We start from the raw sequence: 21,864 nt of genomic DNA, 5'->3' as shown, positions 1-21,864 counted from the left end.
TAATTTGCTCGTAGCTTGGGTGCTTAATCTTGCGCAAATTGGCACGTGATAAGCTTACATGCGGTGCATACACATTTCGACATCGGATACCTCGACGGATACTTAAACCCTAGACATTTTTGTTGATTCTTTCTAAGCCCGAGCCAAGCCTTTTTCTGAGAATCCAGGGTTAGTGCGTAGACTTTTCCTGTGCACTTTATAATATATTTGCTTTCTACAGATCAATTCAGTAACTGTTAACTTACCAGTAAAAAAAAATGGCTGCAGAGCGTATGAAGAAGGTAGCAGGTCTCCTGAATTGCCCGGTGTGTTACGAAGTGTACAAGAAACCCAAATATCTTCCTTGTCATCACTCTTACTGTGAAGGATGTACGGAGAAACTACAAACAGGTTCTAACATTGTTTGCCCAGAATGTAGGGAAACGAGTGCAGTGCCTGCAAGAGGTGTGAAGGAATTACCAAACAATTTCTTCATTAATCGTCTACTAGATGAAGTTGATTTGAAGCGTAAAGTTGAGGGAGAAGATGAAGCAAAATGCGACATGTGTGTTGATGAAGAGAAAGCAGTAGCTTTGTGTCTTGACTGCATCATGTTTCTCTGTGAGTATTGCCATGAGTTCCACGAAAAGACTAAAGAGAATCGAAACCACAACATTGCTGAGCTGGTGGAATTGCATTCAAAGAAGAAACAAGTTGACGTCCGACCCAAAGTGAAGTCCATGTTGTGCCCTGACCATGATCTGGAAATGAATTTCTTCTGTGAGACATGTGACCAGCTTGTGTGTCACTACTGTATTACCATTGAGCACACTGGACATGTGCATAATTCTGTGAAAGTGATGGCCAGCAAACACAGGAAGGAAATGGAGAAGATGATCGAACCAGTTGAGGAAATGATCACCAAATTGTCTACCTCGCGTGAGAAGGTGGTAGCTGCTGAGAAGAAGATTACATTACTGACCACTGAAGTTGATCAACAGATCGACTTGTATTATGATGAACTACACCAACGACTAGAACAACAAAGAGAAGAGCTGAAGAACAAGTTACGAGAGCTGTCAACAAAGAAGAAAAAAGGAATCTCATTACAGTTGGAACAAATAGATCTTGCAGAAGCACAATTGCTAAGTGTGAAGGAGCTAAATGATGCAGTGAAGAATGGTTCAGACCAGGAAGCATTGTTCGTGAAGAAACAAGTAGGAGATGATGTAAAGAGACTAACTGATTCATACAGCAAGTTGGAGACTGAACCAGTTGAGTTGCCTACAATGAAGTTTGCTCCTGCAAAGAAGTACAAAGAGTCATTTCCACAGTTTGCCCAATTGTTTGATGATGTTGCCGTACCAGATAATTGTGAAGTCACTGGTGTTCCTGCACAACCAGTTGTGGCTGGTAACAAAATTGATTTTACCATCATCACTAAGAACCGTGATAATGAATGTTGTTCCAAGGGAGGTAGTAACATTATTGTACAGGCACAATCAAGCAGGGGAGGAGATGTTGTTCCAGTAGAAGTGGAGGATAACAATGATGGAAGCTACTCTGCATCTTTTGTAACCAAACAAGTTGGAGAAGTGAAGTTGTCAATTACCATTGAAGGGAATCATATTAAAGGAAGCCCCTACACTATTATGGTGTGCCATGATTACAAAACTGTGAACAAGCCCAGGAAGATCGTCAATGATAATGGCAAGATGCGTAGTCCACAGGGTATTGCATGTGGTAAGGATAGAATATGGGCAGTGGCTAACGATGTATACCACTGTGTTTACATATTTGATAGTCAAGACAAGTTAATCAGAACACTTGGACAATATGGGCAATATGGAACTGGCAATGGTCAATTTCAAAACCCACGGGGACTATCATTTGATGCCAACAATCACTTGTATGTGGCTGAATTTAGTAACAACAGGGTACAGAAGTTTGATGTTAATGGTACATACTTGCTGCAGTTTGGACACTATGGAACTGGCAATGGACAACTGAGTAATCCACTAGGTATTTTAGTCCACAATGATAAAGTATTTGTTGCTGAATACAGTTATCGTCGTGTCTCGGTGTTCCACCTCAATGGTCAGTTCAGTCACATTATTGGGTCAGGACAGTTGAGTTACCCCCATGATGTAGCAGTCACTACTAATAACCGGTTACTTGTTGCTGATTATAACAACAGTCGCATCGTTAGGTTTACACTTGATGGTACATGTGTGGACCAGTTTGGTAATGGTCACTTGAGCCTCCCTGCTGCACTTACCACTGATATGCGTGGCTTTATCCTTGTTAGTGAAGATGGTAATCATCGTGTATCAGTCTTTGACAAAGATGGAGTGTTCTTACACAGCTTTGGGTCCAATGGTTCTGCTGAAGTTCAATTTTCCAACCCACGTGGAATAGCTGTTAGTCCTAACAATGAAATATATGTTGCTGACTATAGCAACGGAAGAGTTCAAATATTTTAATCTTAAATTTTATTATACTTTTTTTGTGATGTTAATAAAAACGTTTATGCAATGTTGGCATAATATTAGGTACTCTTCATTTTAGTAATTAGTATAATTGCACTTTTATTTAATTTGTATCATAATTTACATCTACTTGTATATTAGCATGTCACGGAATTAGCTGTGTTTTCAGTGAACCTGCTAGTACAAGGTGTACACATTTTTGGAGGCCATACCTACAAAGGGGTAAAACTATGGACCTGGGTATGGCTACATCAGGACTATGCTAAAGTACCCTTACCAGAGATGTCCTGATTTCAGGGGTTAAGTAAGTAAAGACACATTAACTGCAGGACTGCAAACTGTGACAAGGGTCATGATTATCAGGTCCAGCAAGTCCAGATGTATTTTCATTCTATATACTTTTGGTTTTTAAGCCACCCCATTATGGCCAAAATGGTAACACTAAAGAGGCCAGCTAAGCAGGCAGTCAAGGTATCACTGCAAAAGTTAACTACCAAAAGCCATACTTAGCAATATATTTTATGCTTTTTCTAGCCATTACACTTCAAGAAACGCTGGAATAATTATTTTGTACCTTTCACTGTACTGTAATTTATTATAGTCATAGTCAATTGCAAATTAGTGGCTTAGTAAATAGCAACTAGCTGGCCAGTTGTTGGCTATCCTGATTTCTTCAAAACAAAACAGCAACTTTGTGAAGTGGGCAACATGTACACATGTACACACAGGCAAAGCCTATGGCAGCTGTATGAAACACAGTGTACAGCTATTGCTGCCCAACACCAGCACAGGGACGCCTGTGCACCACTCAGGAACCTGCAGGCAAATCCTTGTGAAGGAGGACTGTCACAATAAAGAGAGGCTGGTCATGGAACCTGAAGTTCCGCAGTGATGTTAAGCAGAACAACTACAGTTGGACATTTGCTTCCTCAGTAAACACCAGGTACCCATTGATGTTACAACTGGGTGGGCTGCTTCCCCAGTTAACCAGATCCCCATTATATAGACCGGATTTGGCAAAATCAGGCTTCCACACACATCCAGATTTATGAACTTAAAGGACCATAACTCAATGTAGGAGTAAGCTATCAGTTTCAAATTTGGACCTGTTATTGCAAAATGCAATAATATAGCATTGTGTCATACTGAGTTGTCATATTCAAATTAAAGAATTGGATGTGTGCGGAAACCTGGTTATGTCAAATCTGGTCACATATACAGCTGGATACACTGGAGAAACTCCAACAACAAATTGGCATAACCAGGCATTGAATATGTGTCTTTTGATTACCAGGCTAATGCTCTTGTTGACATAGGCCATGGACACCACCATCAATGACTAAAATAAACTTTTTATAGATATTGCTATAGCTAAAGGTACATAAAAATAAAATTTAACCTCTTAAGTACTCCTTTACTTATACTATAGTTAATATTCTTTTGTGGAACGAAGTAATAATCACTTAGGGTCAAATATAAGCATGTCGAGTAATGTATACACATGTAGTTACACTGATGTTTCATTGAAAGCTACACATCCAGCAATGCCTTACAGAAACAGATAATTTATGATATATCAAAAATTATAAATATTCAACATAGTATAAAGGGTACAAGAATGATTTACAAGGTACGCCTAACTTGAATCATCACTATAAATGTGATAGACACTTAAATCTTTTTTCCAGTTCACTTTCTTCGATGAAACTTTCATAAGATTTACACTGTTCATTCTTTTGTTATATCTCTGTTGTCTAGATGTTGCAGCTTCAATTGCTTTCATCCTCTCCAGTTGTTTCAACCTTGCCATTCTTCTTAATTCTTTATCTTGAGCTGAAGACATCTTAATAGGTACTTCATCTTCTAACTCATGATCTACCTGATCACTACTATTGTCTACCACACCTTTACATTGTTCTGATTCATATCCACTGTAGTGGTGGTGGTGATGATAAGTCACATCGGTTGTCATCACAAGAATTCTGCACATGATCTAGTTTTTGTGTCTTAGAATGTGGTAATTCAGAAACTGACTTTTCAACAACTAAATTGTTTCTCATGCAGTCTTCTACATGTACTACAGGATGAAGTGTCATAACTGGTTCTGTAATGGTGTGACTTTTATATGCACATCTGATTCAGTAGAACAGTGTTTTCTTTTCTTTTCATTTCTATTTTCTTTTCCATACAAAGTATGTAGTATCCTGCAGGTATTGTATAGACATATACATGAAGTGTAAGCTAGTAGGGATCAGTACAATAAAGTCTGCTTAAACAAGTGATCATCACCTGAAGGACACTATACTCCAGTTAGTAAAATTCCTATTTCTTTCACACATTTTATAACTTTTCTATACACTGCATCAATGGTGCCACCCTTAAATACGGAGAACAATACGTGAAGGTCACCTGTAATCAATCTACCGATATGCTTCAACTGTTGAAGATGTGATATAAAATTACAGACAATTCTCCATATATTCTGACATGATAGAGAACACATGAAGCCAATGACAGACAACCCGTAAATCAACGGCTCTGTATTGTAAGCAGATAGGAATGAGATGCAACAAAGGACAAAAGTTAGTCCTTTGTGCCCACACTGATGGCATCATATAATGTACTGATACAGATACCAGTATTAGTATCCATTGTCGTGGGACTGGTGATTTTCATAGTTGGATGTTATGCCTACAGGAAACACAAGTAGGCAGCTATTATCTTCACTGTATGTATTGTAATGGGCTGAGGCACTGTACGAGTGCAGTCTTGAAAAGTGAAGTCATTGCATAGTCCTGAGACTTCTAGGCTGGTTTTGAGCAGAAGTCTCCTTAACTGCAGTTCCACATTCATATATAAACCACATCACACATACATCACTAGGTGTTGTCTCAAGATGCACCTTGTGCTATATTAGTCTGCCAACCTCACTCTCATTGTCATGTTTTACTTTCTCTAAAGCTGAGCTTTAGTTACTGTACTTGTGCCGCACTGTTGAGTAATATTACTGCAGGTATTATTTGAATTGTATTTTTGAGTTAAAAAAATAGTACCATACCCATACCGCAGCACAAATTGACCTGCATGTATGTACAGTCATATTGTAGACAGTTATCATACAGTACAATAGTACTGCATATTAGGGATCATGAAGGTTTGGAGTTTTCTGGCCAAAAATATCACCCTACAACCAGCCTCACAATACCTTCATGGTGCCTTGGCAGTGTTGGTTAGGTATAACCAAACCCAAAAGCACCTTCAGTATGACATGAAACATTTCCAAAAAGTTGCTACTAAATTTAAAAAAAATATTATTTAGTGTAATTTTCTACTGACTGTGACTAATTCCTTCAGACAAGTGTAACTCAGTAACGCTAAGGCTGGATATTTTCACCATTCGACATCGCTTTGTCCAGAGACATGCTCTTTGACATACTGCAATACGTACAATGCACGTATCATGCACTTACCTTTTTCCCAAGGTGTCGATTCACGGTAATGCAATGGCTTCCCTTCGTTTGTAAACAGTAATTGTCCATATTTTCCATAGTGACTGCAGAAGCACTTCTCCTACTGTTTGTAATGTTGCTGAACATAGCTGAGAGTGAGGCCACTTCCAATTATAAGTCAGTAATTGATAATTGGGGTGCATGAATCATCTGTATTTTTTCATGGTGACTGGGTTGATTGGAGAAGGGCTTCTCCTTCATTTGTAGTGCTGCATAGTGGGCTGAGCATAGTTGAAAGCAAAGCATAATGGCCACTCACTTTCGAGTCAATAATTTATAACTGGGACATGTCCAGATGATAACAATAACTGTGGAGCTCTTCCTTCTTTTGATGCAGCTTGGACAGTTCACCAGTCATAATAATGTTACTAGAAAGTAAACAAACAAGTACAAGGAAAATTAGGAATTTTAAATTTGATTAGAGATCATAGAAACAAAAGTAGGGAAACAAGGGAGGTCACCTACACCTGCAGATATACTAGTGGACATTTAATCCCTACTTCAGTCTATACCCATGACTGAATTAGGAATTAAATGTCCACTAGTATATCTGCAGGTGTAGGCAACCTCCCTTGTTTCCTTACTTTTTTTCTATGATCCCTAATCAAACTTAAATTTTCCCAATTTTTCCTTATACTTGTGTTAATTCATGTAGTGATTTACTTGGATAATATATGCTGTAAAATTCATTCTGTTGTTAATACAATAATTATCATCTATATCATCATGGTTACTTTTTAATACAGCAGGAGTCTATATAGGTGTGAAGCATCATCCAGTAGATGGTGGTATGTCATTCATCAACCCTATAACAGTGATGTATACGACAATAGGAGAATATACTGTTGTAAGAATCCTGTAGTTATCTGAATAACTCCATTGTATTTTTGGAGCTACACACATGCACGCTTAATGGATTTTTAGGTATGCAGATTTTTATGCTTCGAACATTTTAATATTGATATATTTAACACATGAAAATGTTGCATACATATGCATTTATCGTATTACCTGTTGACTCCCTCAACTTGGATTATAATACCTACTAGCAAAAGCATCTCCCTTGGGGTCTCTTAGTGGATTATAGAGACTTCAAGAATTAACATTATACATACAATTATTACAACATTCTGAACTGCATTAAAACAAAATTCAGTATCGTTTTTCAGTTGCAGCTATTCTCTCTTCTTTCACCTTCATATAAGTCGAGACATTGTCTATTTCTTGTTTACGTAACACAGAAAGCTTTCTCTCCTTACAATATGCACCTAGGGAAAAAAATGAATTGATACTACACTAAAAAAAATTATCCTACAATTGTTTGTTACAAAACTCTTGGACTCTATTTAGGCTGTTTTGGGTGGGTAATAAATCTCATATACTCCACCTTGTTTTCTAATATACTCCACGCCTTTAGGCACAATATAATATATGCTCAAAATCTAGGTTTGTCCAATCGCTATGCGTTGTTCATGTGTAGTGATTTACCGAGCGAGATTATTTTGTCATGTGAGGACACATAGTTGCCATGGCACTAGTATTATCTCAAGAAAACCACCCGTTTTTGCTGAGCCTACAGCAGAAACAGCCGTGGACGAGGTAAGTAATCTAATTGTAGCAGTTATACGGGCACAATGTGGAGTCTATGAAATTTATAAACCCTCATGCCCTTAGTAGCGCCCTCGCTTTGCTCATGCGCTACAGCCAGGGCCTTCGGGTTTATAAATTTCATAGACTCCACATTGTGCCATTATATATATATGCTGTATCAAAGGGAAGGATGGTGCTAGACATGTTGGTCTATAAATGTACAAATTAACGTGTTTCTGTCTACATATATGTGAATACGGGAAGTGTGCCTGCAAGTAATCATGTGAGTGAGGTTACTCATCATACCTCTCTGCTACGTGTAATTGACATGTAATTGGTATCATTATTATGAAGTCCTTTTGTCTCACATTCACAAGAAGTATGTGTATTGTAGTGTTTGTTTCTTAGCTATGAAAGTCACACAAAGCGTTGAAAGAAGGACTCTGGGAATTGTAATTTATTTGTATATTAGAATACTTTCTTTATATTGATACTGTGAAGTGTTAAACTTTACTTTGAGATCACAAATGTTTAATGATGTGTGACCAACCTCTTCTGTACAATAATCACCTGACATATGAAGCTAATGATGTGCTCCTATAAACCAACACCTTTGTGCAACCAGAGAAAATCTACAATTAGGCCTGAGTCAAATATGCTCAAAATTTTGTCCAAAATGCTTTCAGCACTTTCCCAAAATTTTCACCTAATATGCTCACCAGTGTTCCCATTATGCTTACATTATGTTCCTAGGTTAGCAACATTATCTTGGAACATTTTAATCAGTAAATGCTCTATTAGAATATTTCACTACAAAGTGACTGTTCTGTTAGAGAATATCACTACAATGCATTTGAGTATTCTATTGCAGTTGCCACTGACTGCTCTATAAGGTACTGTAGTATCATGTAATTAAGCTCCATAGTTTGAAATATCCACCTAATATGCTAGCATTAGCACTCCAGCCTACTATGCTGTTTATTGTACTGGCATATTTTATGCAGGCCTTTCTACAATGTATGCATTCTGTCATTGTGGTACATTGTTAAAGCTTGTAACATTGCTCTTGTTTGAGTTATGGTTGTGTAAAGGGCACCATTAGTCAGCAATAGTACACAGCATATATAACAAATAATAGAAATTACGTACCTTGACTGTTGTACCATTCATTGCATTTCTTTAAAGTACTATTATCATTATTAGTGATCCTTCTCCACTACAAATAAACACACATAATAAATCTACTCACATATGAAGATACACTGAGCTCAGCACAATGATACATTACTACTGTGTTTCTAATGCAGTAATGCATTCTCTGTCCCATGTAAATTCTTACTTATTATAGTTTTGGCCACAACAAGATGGCCCACTTTAATGTAAGATATAAGGTTAGTTTAATGCTATGCCAACATATGGTCACAATATTTAAAGTCAACCAGTATGAGACTTGATATTTATAGTGTTATCATTGTATGTATATAGCTAGCTGACTGTACTTACTGAGGTACTATCCTCAATCCAATCAAAACAAACAAGATGGTTTACTTCATCAGCTTGACACATCCAAAGACAAGAAGAATTATCAAAACAAATGCTGAAAGGACTTGCTTCAAGTGTCACAGAACAATTAGTTGTTAGTATTCCATCTGATCGGATCTCGTATACAGTAACATTTGGATCACTAAAATAATAGCATTTAACACTGTAATACTGAAGACTACCTACTGCAAAAGAACACAAAACTATGAGTCATGAGTTTCGTAACCAGTGAAATATTGTATCATCATTCATCTGATAAGGTGTACATGTATAAATCTACAGTTGCTATCTCAACCAGTAGGTAGGGAAGCATTAACACTATCATAGATACTAGACAAAAAGAGATCACAAACATCACCATGATTTAGTTTTTTTGCATGTGAGTTGTAACATACACAACCTTTGCACAAAGTTGTTAGGGCACAGTATTAGTAGCAGCTGTGGGATCAGCAGTCTGGAACTAGTACTGGTACCTGTCAAAAGTGTTCTTTACTCTTATAGTCTATTCTTCATTGTTAGTTAGAAAGTATAATACCATTACATAGCAGCACTCTCTTAACACTCCCCAGTGGTGCAATTGGTTAGCGCGTCGTACTTATAGACAGTATCAGACATGCAAAGGTCGGGAGTTTGAGCCTCCCCTGGGAAAGTGATTTTTTTTTTGCTTCATTTTATCAAGAATTTAACAGTTAAACCTTTTTTTATTCAAGCCTCCCTCCCAATGGGATGTAATTAATTCATTGATTTTTGCACAAGCTTTGTTTGTAAATTCCCATCATACAGGTACATTATTTTAATACTAAATATTTAGAACATGGATAATGTGCACTGCATAGTAAAATTTGTAAATTATGATACATAAAGAGATACATGCATGCTAGCTAGTTCCAGTTGATTACATGAACAAAGTGGCTTTAGACATGTGATATAAATCATGTGAAAATCAACTACCATATGACAGGAAATTTTGATGAAAGACGAATTTGATGAATCCATTACATTCATCAAATATTCATTCAAATTTTCTTTTTGTCAAATTTTAATTTGTCAAAGCTGCGAATTTGACAAATTTTCCTTTCGTCAATATTTCCAGTTGTACAGAAACTTGAACAAAAAACTAGCAGGGGTGACAAATCATTTCCTTGACTACCATGGCACGGAATGCAACAACAAGGAGCGTATACATGTACACTACAATTTACTTGGGAACTGTGAATATGCCCAACATCAGCAACAAGGTATAATACATACATGTACGTACCTTTCTATAGCAACAGCAATGAAAGGCTTTGTAGAGAGACCAGCAACACATGACACAGGATTTGGCTTCTGTATGAGGAATAAAAACATTGTCATACGTACACTGAAAATAGTTAAAGCACTGTAGCAAGTGACATAGTGCAAGAGGTAAGTGTATACACAAAATCATTGTGTAGTTTAACTACACAATGATTTTGTGTATATACTGTGTTTATTTTCTTCTTGTTTATATTGCACCAGAAAGAAGAGGTCAAATAATAGAACTTATAAAGACTTGTTTATTTGATAATAAGGCTAAGAGAAGGTTTTAGGAATACATGTAGCTGGCTAGCTGGCAAGCTGGTGGTTGCAGTGAATACACAAATGGAGTCATCTTAATTTCTGTGGTAACATTTTAACATTGTTGACTCTTTTCTTAACCATCTTCAGAAAGGAATTCTTTTGTTGCCATGTAATGCACACTTTGAAGGAAAATGAAATACACTTAGTATGTTGTGTGACCCAACAAGCCAGCACACCACACCAGTGTGGTATTGCCAGGAACAACACCAGTATGCACTACCTTCTCCAAATAGGGAAATAATACCAAGGAGTTCAACACTCCTCATATCAAATCTAAGCCCTAGCTAGGCATTTCTGACCTCAAGTTAATTTCTTCATTACATTTTGTTTACATGTATATTATAACATACACATTATAATTATCTACTTGACTTACCACACCGATGGTTCTTGGTGATGAGCAGAATTCTGTATGTAGTAATCTCCCATGTTCAAAATCCCAAGTCTTTACAGTGCCATCCTAAGTAAGAAATTTATAATCACTCTCATAGTTGATAACATAGCCTAACAGCAAACCCAATTAGTAGTGGTACCTCAGTTAAAATTGTACATACAACTGTAGCAAACAATACAGTGGAACTTCTTTTGGACACAATAGAAATAACCTCCACAATAACAATAAAGATTTTAATTGGTATCAAACAGCGTTGTAAGTGGGCCGGGTCATCCGGATTATCCGGGTCATTTGGGTCACATTTTATCCGGGTCAAGTGGGTCTTATCCACTTCACTGAATATCTGGGTCTGACCCGGATGAGATCACATGTGACTATAAGTTAACAGGCTCGATTGTATTGTTGGAAATGCAGCTGTAAACACTCAAGAAACTTACGTGGAGCCACACCCACCATTCAGGAATATGCTTTGCTGTCTGTGCAGGGTATGTAGAGCCACGCCCATTTATCGGAATTGTACCAGCTGTGCTCTGTGGGCATGCATGCATCACCAGATCCATGTTGCCACTTGAAATGCAGGTAACTAACTTCTGGAAATTCTGTAGCTACATGTAAACTTACGTGGAGCCAGCCCCACTTGATACTCACTTCTTGCAGACAATTTTTCTATAGTGCAAAAAAATGTAGGGCTGACTAGTGGAACTTGTGGACTTATAATCTAGCTCTTGGGGCACGCCTCTATTTTAATTAAACCGGGTCACATGTGGGTCAGATCCGGGTCCCATCCGGATTACTATTCGGGTCAGTGGGTCAAACGGGTCAACAGTACTGACCCACTTACAATGCTGGTTATCAAACAAGTCTGGTCCCATACATAATTTCTAGGGATGGTAGGTCCCAATGTCTGCATTATAAAGATCTAACAGTTCCATTGTACCATAACAGAAGATACTCTTATAGAATGTTCAGCTACTACTGTACTCCAATACAGATATGAAATTGTTTGACATTCATCTCAAAGGTGTAACTATCTGTGATCATATTCTGTGCATTGAACACTTTGAGGTATAGTCCTATGACTACATGATTACTTATATAACAAATGTGTCACTCACTCCAGATCCTGATATGAGTACATGTTCATAATGGATACATTGTAGTAAACAGCTGATAAAGCTGTAGGTGTGAGAAAACATATAACAGTTGCACATATGTACCATATAGCTTTCACAGTGAAGGTGGTTAAACTTTTGCAGTAGAGCAAAGTATGGCAGTACCTGCTGTGAGTGTCAAGCCACTTGTGTAGACAAAGTATGTGAATGTGAAGAGCCAGGAAAGAGTCAATAGATGAAGACAGTACAAGTGGCCCATTCCAATCGGGTAAACAGAGGTCTTCTTGAAATACTCAAACAGTGCTCTTTAACTTTCATTAGAATCTATTAATGCTTAGCTACACAGGTAGCATTCATGAGAATACTTTAAATCAAAAAAAAAAATTATCTATTGAAACTTGCCCTCTATACATGAAACTTCATGAAGACAGCTTTTGCAATTTTCTGCACCTCACAAAAAGTGTGAAAGTTACTGTAATGTCACATAAAAGTTGTACAAGACACAAACTCACTCAGTGTGTCCAAGACAATATGCTTTAATGTTATAAGCATTAGGAAAATGACTGATCCTGATTTTCTCATCACGATCAGCTGTAATAACATATTTCTGATCCATGGTGATCACCTAATAGTAACAACACACACATGTGATATATGTAGGTCAAATTCATGCATTCCTTACTCTTTAAAGTATGCATTTTTCAATGGTATCACAAACTTTTAACACACCAAATTAAAAAAAAAATTGCAGGAACGTTATAACAATGAAAAGCGCTGGAAAAGGTACAATTTATAGTTACATCATTAAAATGTATTCATAGGCACCTGAAACACCTTCGGCCTACTTTGTAAGCTCATGTGTATATTTGTTGGTACACATGTGGCTCATGTAGTTCATGCATGTGAATTATCAATGTAATAATGCTCCACACATTTTAGTGGTTTATGATTTGTGACAGCAACACAGTACAGATAAGAACATACCATATCTAACAACATGGATAAGTGACCGAGCAAAAATGTACCTTCCTTGCCTATGTCATCAGTGGAATAACTGCAGCAACACAACACAACAACGGTTAGTATGGATACAAATATTAAAGGGTCAAAATTTTCACTGCTATTAAATCTACAAAGTTGATATTAGACCCAATTCTTTGTTAATCAAAAAGCTGTGACCACCAAACTTTACCCAACTGCACCTTGTACTGTATGAAAATTTTCTGTAATTTTGAGTTTTTGGCTTTTGGGTGGTAACAGCAAAAAATTTATCCTTGAAACATTTACACCGCCATATGAAAATTACACTTGGGATTGTTTGCAAATTTTTATTACAATATTGCTCAACCTCGAAAATAGTCCCACTTGAAATATTTATACTATGATATTAGCCTAAGTGTTTACTTTAAAATTTAGTGGAAAATTGTGGCATAAAACAGTAGTTTTGTGCTGTGACATTTAGTATCTAGCCTTTCCACACCAAGTTAATTTTACTATAAATGTTTTAATGTTTTCACATTTTAAACATGACATTTGGTACACAATCAGACACACACTTCTATCATTAACAGAGAAAAGTATATCATTGATACGTACCTGTGAACATCTCCAGTTTTATCTGCAACCAAAATAAGGGAATCATCTTGTGTAAAACAGATTGCTGTAACACTTTTAGATACCACCCTGTAATATTATACTAGCATGATACACTAATATATATACTACACCCAGTCAGAATGACCATTTACATATATGATACTATTAAGCCTTACGAAGACCAGTCCACTCACTATTGGTCACACATACATATATATGACGTGGTTGGACATCAAAGGAAACAGGACTTGGTTCTTGATTCTCATTGGTCACCTGATAATAATACTAATCAATTTTTCATGTCTCTGCTGAGCAGGGGCGGAGAAATTGGAGGAGTGGGGAGGGCAACTGTCCCCCCACTTTGAACAGTGGAGGGGCAGTGCCCTCCCCCCCTCCCCCTTTTTCCAATGCCTAGAAGCAACTATTATACTTCATTTTACCCAACTCACTTAGTAGAATTTGTGCTAAAGGTTATGCAAGAATGAAATACTACGTGAACCAGTATAGGGAGCGCAGATCGAAATTTCTAATAGAGCAGTCACCAAACTATTCTAATAGAACATACCACAGAAAAGTTCTGCTATGCAATTTACACAATTTGTCTCCATTGAGTGCCTCAAATTCCTGAAAATGCTCTCAGATTTTATTGCAAAACATTTAAATTTTAAAATTCTCCTGTGGGGGGCATACCTTCAGACTCCCCATAGTATTGGAATGCTTCTGTACACTAAGATACTGTACAGTTGATTTTAAAAGCTTCCTAACTGACAGCCACACTCCCCACCTTGGAGTACTGTACTCCACCCCTGCTGCTGAGCATAGAATAATGGAACCCACTATCTCCCAGGAGCAAGGAACTACTTAAATTTGAGCCAGTCAATGTGGCAACATCATTGTTGACAAAGCTAGGAACCAGCAAGTTTACTGGATCACATGATCTTTCATCAGTGAGTTGCTGATTGTATTGCTGTTCCCCTGACACAAGCTTATTAGTCTCTAAAGACTCACTAGCTTGGAAAAGCAATGTAAAAAGGATGGAATACTGATAAGGATGGAACAAATAAATTACCATTTATTACACGACCTTCAGGATCCTATTACAATGGAAGGTTACCTGATCAGATTTTGTCGTATCGTTCAGGCTATTGCAAATAAAGGGATAAATGAGTGGCAAGAGGTGGTGGCAGAGTAAAGAGTAAAATGTGTTAAATCATAACTAGAACCAGATATGTAACCAAAAATGAATGATCTTTTCTTTCACACTTCAACACAAAAACATAATACATATATACAGTACTACATGAGCATACCTTGTTCCACAGCACTGGAAACTTGATGTATCCCAAATCTTTAACACTTTACTGTTAGAGCAAGTAGCAAATAATTTTCTTGACTGACTACATTTTATACACACAACATGGTCGTTCCCACATTCCAGAATTTTCATCTCATCATTTCTACAATAGTAGAAACATGTGTTTCAATATTCACGTGCTATGAAATGATATTGAATTATTGTTGCGACATGGTACAAAATAGTAAGAAGAAAATATCCTGACCGCCTGGCAGACTCCTGTAAGCATTTGAACATTAATCGGATGGCTGCAGGTTCAAGGCTGCCCAGGTCCAGTCATGGATTTTTTCTTCTTTCTCCTACTTTTCAAACATACTTAGTGCAGTTAATATAAACATCTTAGGCCTTTATAAGGCCTTCTGGTATACAGGCTCTGCCTTTACCAAGTAATTTAATCATAATAGACGGTACGGTATTGTCAACTTGATATTGCGGTATGACTAAATTATTTGCATACTTTAGTTTGATGTTATTTTAGACCTACAGTACTAGATTTAGACACAGAAATAACCCTAAAAATTTCAGTTAACGACAGAATTGTGTTGAAAGTCAACTGCAATATATTTACTGCAGTACATTCATTTGTGCTGTAAGTAGACTTCTTCACAGGATATGTTATTTTAGCTACTAAAAGATTTGTGTTTTCGAATTCACGGTATTTGCAGTAGTTAAAAAATTGGACGGTATCACAAACAGATACCACCGTTTAACTAAAATATTGTCATATTGCTCAGCACTATTATACTATACAAAATACATCTATAAATCCCAGAAAGAAAGTGGCTCCCAGTTAGAATTTTTCTAATGCATTTTATTACAAAAGTGAAAATGTTAGGATTGATAGTATTAAAATGACCATACAACATTGAAAAACTTATCCATGGTTGGTACATACAGCATTAAACCATGTTCAGAGAAAGACTGTTCAATTAGAGTAGTTCGATGTTATATTACTATAAAGTGTATTCTCTATTAGAGTAGTTTGACCATCAACGTGTGTTAGCCTATATGGACACCAGAGAAAACTTTGTTATGGATAACAGATGCCTGTTGTGTATAATTCACATATACATGTTAGTGAACGCATGCATCAACTATGGACTGAAGGGTGTGCTGGTGGTGGTCCCAATATTAGTAAATTACATTTACAAAAATGATAAACCTCTAAACAGTAGTGTAAGGGGTTTGTTTCTCTTCTGTTGAATTTTTATCTAAATCTACATTGGATAGTGTAGATGTCATTTAGTTGGGTTTAGGGTTGATGCTGAATGCATGCTGAATGCTCCATAACAACAACATCAATCTATGTCACAACTATGCTTGATAATTTTCAATAGAGGGAAGTTGTTCTGATAACACAAGTACAGAATGTTGGATAGTACTACCAGGTGGTGTGTGACAAGCATGTGACACACACGTGTTCTTAAAATTGGCTGCAAGATGATTACCGCCTGGTAGCATCATTGTGCAATCATTTAAGTTGTATACAAGACACCAATCAGTAGGGACCTGCTCGCCAATTATGCTCAAATTTTGCCTATTATGTTCAAATTATGCTCAAAATTTATACCTCAGTTCCCTTAGTAAATTTGCACTGTATGGGGAAAAGTAAGTTGCTGAAACACAGCTTTTCGAAATGCATGTCACAGAAAAGATTGATATACTCTAATAGAACAGTCAGCTACCTGATTATTCTCTGACTGTTCTATTAGAGTATATTGATCTTTTTCTGTGATATAAGTATTTTGATAAGCAGAATTTATGGTTATGCACAAATGTTCTGCCTATTATGCTAACATTATACTCAATACTTTCAGGCACCTATTATCCTCATTATTATGCCAGGTGGGTCCTGCATCCTTTTCCCCTTTGTACCATAGGTTTAAGGTCAAGCAGCTTAGAACTTGGGAGCCACTGAAATCATGGGCAGTGATAGGAACACCATAATGACACAACAAGTAATCATGTGACTGCTCTATTAGAGTATTTAGATACATAGCTGCTATCATGCAGCCTTATGCTGATACATCTGCCAAGTAGTCACCAGTAACACGATTACCAACTGGTCTATCATACTTCAGACTCAATGGGCATTAGGATATCCTACAATACAAACTTCTATCTTGGCCTAACCATATTAAAAATATGACTGCACTAACATCCATTTAGCTGTTTTAAACACTTATACTCAAAATCTATTCATCTTTTAACTAATCTTACCAGGTGCATGCATAACTGGTACAAACATAACCATACAAGGGAGGGAGGGAGGGAGAGTAGCACTGACACTGAAATAATGCAACAGATAATGTCACAATTGAACACAAGCAGGTAGTTACACCCCACCACACTAGAAGCCTACCAATACAGCTAAATGTTTCACTAAGGGATTCACAGCTCTATTAAAATCTATTTCAAAATCTTGTCTCATGACTTACAAATACAAAATATCATAGATAACAGTAGTTGTAATAAATTTGATTTGATGCGATCATTATGACATTTACAGGGTACAGGTGTATTGAGGTGAATCCTCGATAGGCACACATATACTTTAGTTGAGTTTTTCTCTAACTTGGATATTTCGCTCATTTTATATTGAGTACTACAAAGCACTCTTGAAGGTACAAACACTCCATTTGTACAACTCATAACCCTAGAGTCTCTTTTGAAAAGTCACCACAAAGGCTTCTGACATTGAGCCAACCTTTTTATCACTGTGCACTCATGGCAAAACTGTTGCTTTAGTTTATAGCCCTGTGTATCAAACCTCCACACCAGTTTTTAAACAACAATTCTGCATATGTTCCCTCGCACCTTTACCAGTACATAACCTTCATTTATAGACCTTATTCATTTAGAACAGTAAGCGCCCTCTGATGTCACACGAAGCCATACAAGGCTCCCTATTTGCCATGGTGATGGTCTTTCGGACGCCATTTTGAGTTCTAAAACTGGGCGAGCACAACGGTTGCTATCATGTTACCATAGTTATGGTACTGCAAATGGCGAATTTGGCGGAGAATTGTGATGTTACTATGGTTTTGGTACTGCAAATGGCGAATATTGGCGGACAACTCCTTCGCAACGGGTTGTAAGCGCTATGAAATTAATTCAGTGAATAAGGTCTATAAACCAACCAAATCCCTAGAAATACTTTTAAAATCTTGAAAACACATGACTTGAATATATGAAGTCTTGTAAGCTATGTTTCACCTAATACCTAGGTGGTACCAACTTACCATACTGTACTGCAGTTTTGAATTCTGTTGGAACAGAATTGTACCAATGGGACTGTTTAAAAGCTTAAGCAACCACGTACTCTGCATTTAAGCCAGCTTGTTCCATAAATTTGTACATTTATTGATGCTACGTTTCATTTCCAGGATGGTAGTGATTTGACAAGCTTCTCCAATACTGGGGAATTGACATTAGAATATGACAAACTCTCTGTATTGCTCTACCTTCACTACAACAGAGAAGAGTCAGAGCTAAACTCATAATGATGTACAAGATTATTAATGGTCACATTGATATCTCTAAAGATTTCTTATATTATATAATCTTGTGTGACTTCTGCACAGCAAAACAAATAAAATAATAAATAAATCCCACCCCCACCAGGGGATGACAACCTTGCTTAATCATATATAGCATGCCCACCTTTTGTTCATTAGTAGTACATTGGACTGAGCCGTGGTGAAAGCAACCCAATCGAACAGTAGACAGCAATTCATCTCAGCATACCTAACAGACGTACAACTTGCAGACGTATGACCTTAATATTAGCGCCTCTAAAGAATATTGTACTGCACAAAATTAATTTGCTCGTGCTTGGGTGCTTAATCTTGCGCAAATTGGCACCACCGCAGTACCATGGGACAATGCATCTAGCCTAACGTACTGTGCAGTACAGATCAGTAATCATATATTGAAAGATCTGGCACATCACGTGATAAGCCTACACGTGGTGCATACACATTTCGACATCGGATACCTCGCCGGATACTTAAATCCTAGACATTTTTGTTGATTCTTCCTAAGCCCGAGCCAAGCCTTTTTCTGATAATCCAGGGTTAGTGCGTAGTCTTTTCCTGTGCATATTATTTGCTTTCTACAGATCAATTCAGTAACTGTTAACTTAACCAAAAAAAAAAATGGCTGCAGAGCGTATGAAGAAGGTAGCAGGTCTCCTGAATTGCCCGGTGTGTTACGAAGTGTATAAGAAGCCCAAATACCTTCCTTGTCATCACTCTTACTGTGAAAGATGTACGGAGAAACTACAAACTGGTTCTAACATTGTTTGTCCAGAATGTAGGGAAACGAGTGCAGTGCCTGCAAGAGGTGTGAAGGAATTACCAAACAATTTCTTCATTAATCGTCTACTAGATGAAGTTGATTTGAAGCGTAAAGTTGAGGGAGAAGATGAAGCAAAATGCGACATGTGTGTTGATGAAGGGAAAGCGGTAGCTTTGTGTCTTGACTGCATCATGTTTCTCTGTGAGTACTGCCATGAGTTCCACAAAAAGACTAAAGAGAATCGAAACCACAACATTACCGAGCTGGTGGAATTGCATTCAAAGAAGAAACAAGTTGACGTCCGACCCAAAGTGAAGTCCATGTTTTGCCCTGACCATGATCTAGAGATGAAGTTCTTCTGTGAGACATGTGACCAGCTTGTGTGTCACTACTGTATCACCATTGAGCACACTGGACATGTGCATAATTCTGTGAAAGTGATGGCCAGCAAACACAGGGAGGAAATGGAGAAGATGATTGAACCAGTTGAGGAAATGATCACCAAATTGTCTACCTCACGTGAGAAGGTGGTAGCTGCTGAGAAAAAGATTACATTACTGACCACTGAAGTTGATCAACAGATTGACTTGTATTATGATGAATTACACCAACGACTAGAACAACAAAGAGAAGAGCTGAAGAACAAGTTACGAGAGCTGTCAACAAAGAAGAAAAAAGGAATCTCATTACAGTTGGAACAAATAGATCTTGCAGAAGCGCAATTGCTAAGTGTGAAGGAGCTAAATGATGCAGTGAAGAATGGTTCAGACCAGGAAGCATTGTTCGTGAAGAAACAAGTAGGAGATGATGTAAAGAGACTAACTGATTCATACAGCAAGTTGGAAACTGAACCAGTTGAGTTGCCTACAATGGAGTTTGCTCCTTCAAAGAAGTACAAAGAGTCATTTCCACAGTTTGCCCAATTGTTTGATGATGTTGCCATACCAGACAATTGTGAAGTCACTGGTGTTCCTGCACAACCAGTTGTGGCTGGTAGCAAAATTGATTTTACCATCATCACTAAGAATCACAACAATGAACGTTGTTCCAATGGAGGTAGACACATTCTTGGACAGGCACAATCAAGCAGGGGAGGAGATGTTGTTCCAGTAGAAGTGGAGGATAACAATGATGGAAGCTACTCTGCATCTCTTTCAACCAAACAAGTTGGAGAAGTGAAGTTGTCAATTACCATTAAAGAGAATCATATTAAAGGAAGCCCCTACACTATTATGGTGTACCGTGATTACAAAACTGTGAACAAGCCCAGGAAGATAGTGAATGATGATGGCAAGATGGGTTGTCCATGGGATATTGCATTTGGTAAGGATGGAGTATGGGTAGTGGCTGACAATAACTACCACTGTGTTTACTTATTTGATAGTCAAGACAAGTTGATCAGAACACTTGGACAATATGGGAAATATGGATCTGGCAATGGTCAATTTCAAAACCCACGAGGACTATCATTTGATGCCAACAATCACTTGTATGTGGCTGATTTCAGTAACAACAGAGTACAGAAGTTTGATGTTAATGGTACATACTTGCTACAGTTTGGACACTCTGGAACTGGCAATGGTCAACTGAGTAATCCACAAGGTGTTGTAGTCCACAATGATAAAGAGTTTGTTGCTGAATACAGTAATCATCGTGTCTCGGTGTTCCACCTCAATGGTCAGTTCAGTCACATTATTGGATCAGGACAGTTGAAGTACCCCTGGGATGTAGCAGTCACTACTAATAACCAGTTACTTGTTGCTGATTATAACAACAGTTGCATCGTTAGGTTTACACTTGATGGTACATATGTGGGCCAGTTTGGTAATGGTCACTTGAGCTACCCTGCTGGACTTACCACTGATATGTGTGGCTTCATCCTTGTTAGTGAATGTGGTAATCATCGTGTATCAGTCTTTGACAAAGATGGAGTGTTCTTACACAGCTTTGGGTCCAATGGTTCTGCTGAAGGTCAATTTTCTAACCCATATGGAATAGTTGTTAGTCCTAACAATGAAATATATGTTGCTGACTGTAACAACAGAAGAGTTCAAATATTTTAATTTTATTATACTTTTTTTTGTGATGTTAATAAAAGCGTTTTGCAATGTTGCATAATATTAGGTACTCTTCATTTTAGTAATTACTATAATTACACTTATATTAAATTTGTACCATTTTAGTAATTGATTTTAATTTACATCTACTTGTATATTGGCTTGTCACGGAATTAGCTCTGTATATAGCAAACCTGCTAGTACAATTCATTGGTGTACACATTTTTGTCAGGTGGAGTTAATTAGGAAGGAGGCCACACCTGCAAAGGGTAAAAGTATGGACCTGGGTATGGCTACCTCAGGACCATGCTAAAGTACTCTTACCAGAGATGTCCTGATTT

The 21,864-nt window shown here is 37.4% G+C and overlaps 4 protein-coding genes across 5 annotated transcripts in view; 2 read left to right on the top strand and 2 right to left on the bottom strand.

Moving 5' to 3' along the window:
• The first annotated feature begins 77 nt into the window (after positions 1 to 77).
• Positions 78 to 21,678, top strand: LOC136262345 (tripartite motif-containing protein 2-like). The gene is made up of 3 exons (XM_066056581.1): positions 78 to 168; positions 221 to 2,531; positions 21,591 to 21,678. Exon 2 carries the CDS (start codon positions 258 to 260, stop codon positions 2,460 to 2,462), a length of 2,205 nt encoding a protein of 734 aa, XP_065912653.1. The 5' UTR covers positions 78 to 168; positions 221 to 257; the 3' UTR covers positions 2,463 to 2,531; positions 21,591 to 21,678.
• The window catches only part of LOC136262349 (tRNA (guanine-N(7)-)-methyltransferase non-catalytic subunit wdr4-like), a 31,209-nt gene continuing 15,871 nt past the window's right edge, over positions 6,527 to 21,864 (bottom strand). The window contains exon 12 of the mRNA XM_066056587.1: positions 6,527 to 6,783. The gene's annotated coding sequence lies outside the window, so the exon portion shown is untranslated. The remainder of the gene's footprint in view (positions 6,784 to 21,864) is intronic.
• Positions 6,812 to 18,970, bottom strand: LOC136262348 (tRNA (guanine-N(7)-)-methyltransferase non-catalytic subunit wdr4-like). Of its 2 annotated transcripts, none has more exons than XM_066056585.1 (11): positions 18,831 to 18,970; positions 15,124 to 15,270; positions 13,814 to 13,900; positions 13,202 to 13,271; positions 12,730 to 12,842; positions 12,221 to 12,281; positions 11,088 to 11,171; positions 10,371 to 10,438; positions 9,071 to 9,251; positions 8,717 to 8,783; positions 6,812 to 7,245 (listed from the first exon to the last, which is right to left on the bottom strand). In XM_066056585.1, the coding sequence occupies exons 1-11, from the start codon at positions 18,902 to 18,904 to the stop codon at positions 7,130 to 7,132; spliced, it is 1,068 nt and encodes a 355-aa protein (XP_065912657.1). In that variant the 5' UTR covers positions 18,905 to 18,970; the 3' UTR covers positions 6,812 to 7,129. The 2 variants fall into 2 exon arrangements, with proteins under 2 accessions (XP_065912657.1, XP_065912658.1); XM_066056586.1 differs by lacking the exon at positions 6,812 to 7,245 and adding an exon at positions 7,735 to 7,777.
• Positions 19,118 to 21,678, top strand: LOC136262344 (tripartite motif-containing protein 2-like). Its single transcript, XM_066056580.1, has 2 exons — positions 19,118 to 19,242; positions 19,288 to 21,678. Exon 2 carries the CDS (start codon positions 19,325 to 19,327, stop codon positions 21,527 to 21,529), a length of 2,205 nt encoding a protein of 734 aa, XP_065912652.1. The 5' UTR covers positions 19,118 to 19,242; positions 19,288 to 19,324; the 3' UTR covers positions 21,530 to 21,678.

This window comes from Dysidea avara, chromosome 7 (genome assembly GCF_963678975.1).
Source record: "Dysidea avara chromosome 7, odDysAvar1.4, whole genome shotgun sequence".
Classification (NCBI taxonomy): domain Eukaryota; kingdom Metazoa; phylum Porifera; class Demospongiae; order Dictyoceratida; family Dysideidae; genus Dysidea; species Dysidea avara.
This window is presented reverse-complemented; position numbering and strand designations above follow the sequence as displayed.

Bases quoted from the DNA above. Each gene is read 5' to 3' on its own strand.
- LOC136262348 (XM_066056585.1), bottom strand. From the start codon at position 18,904: ATGAATTGCTGTCTACTGTTCGATTGGGTTGCTTTCACCACGGCTCAG. The intron at 15,271-18,830 runs GTGGGCATGCTA...CTACTATTGTAG, and splicing joins GTACTACTAATGAACAAAAG to AAATGATGAGATGAAAATTC. The intron at 12,282-12,729 runs GTGAGTTTGTGT...TCACACCTACAG, and splicing joins TATTGTCTTGGACACACTGA to CTTTATCAGCTGTTTACTAC.
- LOC136262345 (XM_066056581.1), top strand. From the start codon at position 258: ATGGCTGCAGAGCGTATGAAGAAGGTAGCAGGTCTCCTGAATTGCCCG.
- LOC136262344 (XM_066056580.1), top strand. From the start codon at position 19,325: ATGGCTGCAGAGCGTATGAAGAAGGTAGCAGGTCTCCTGAATTGCCCG.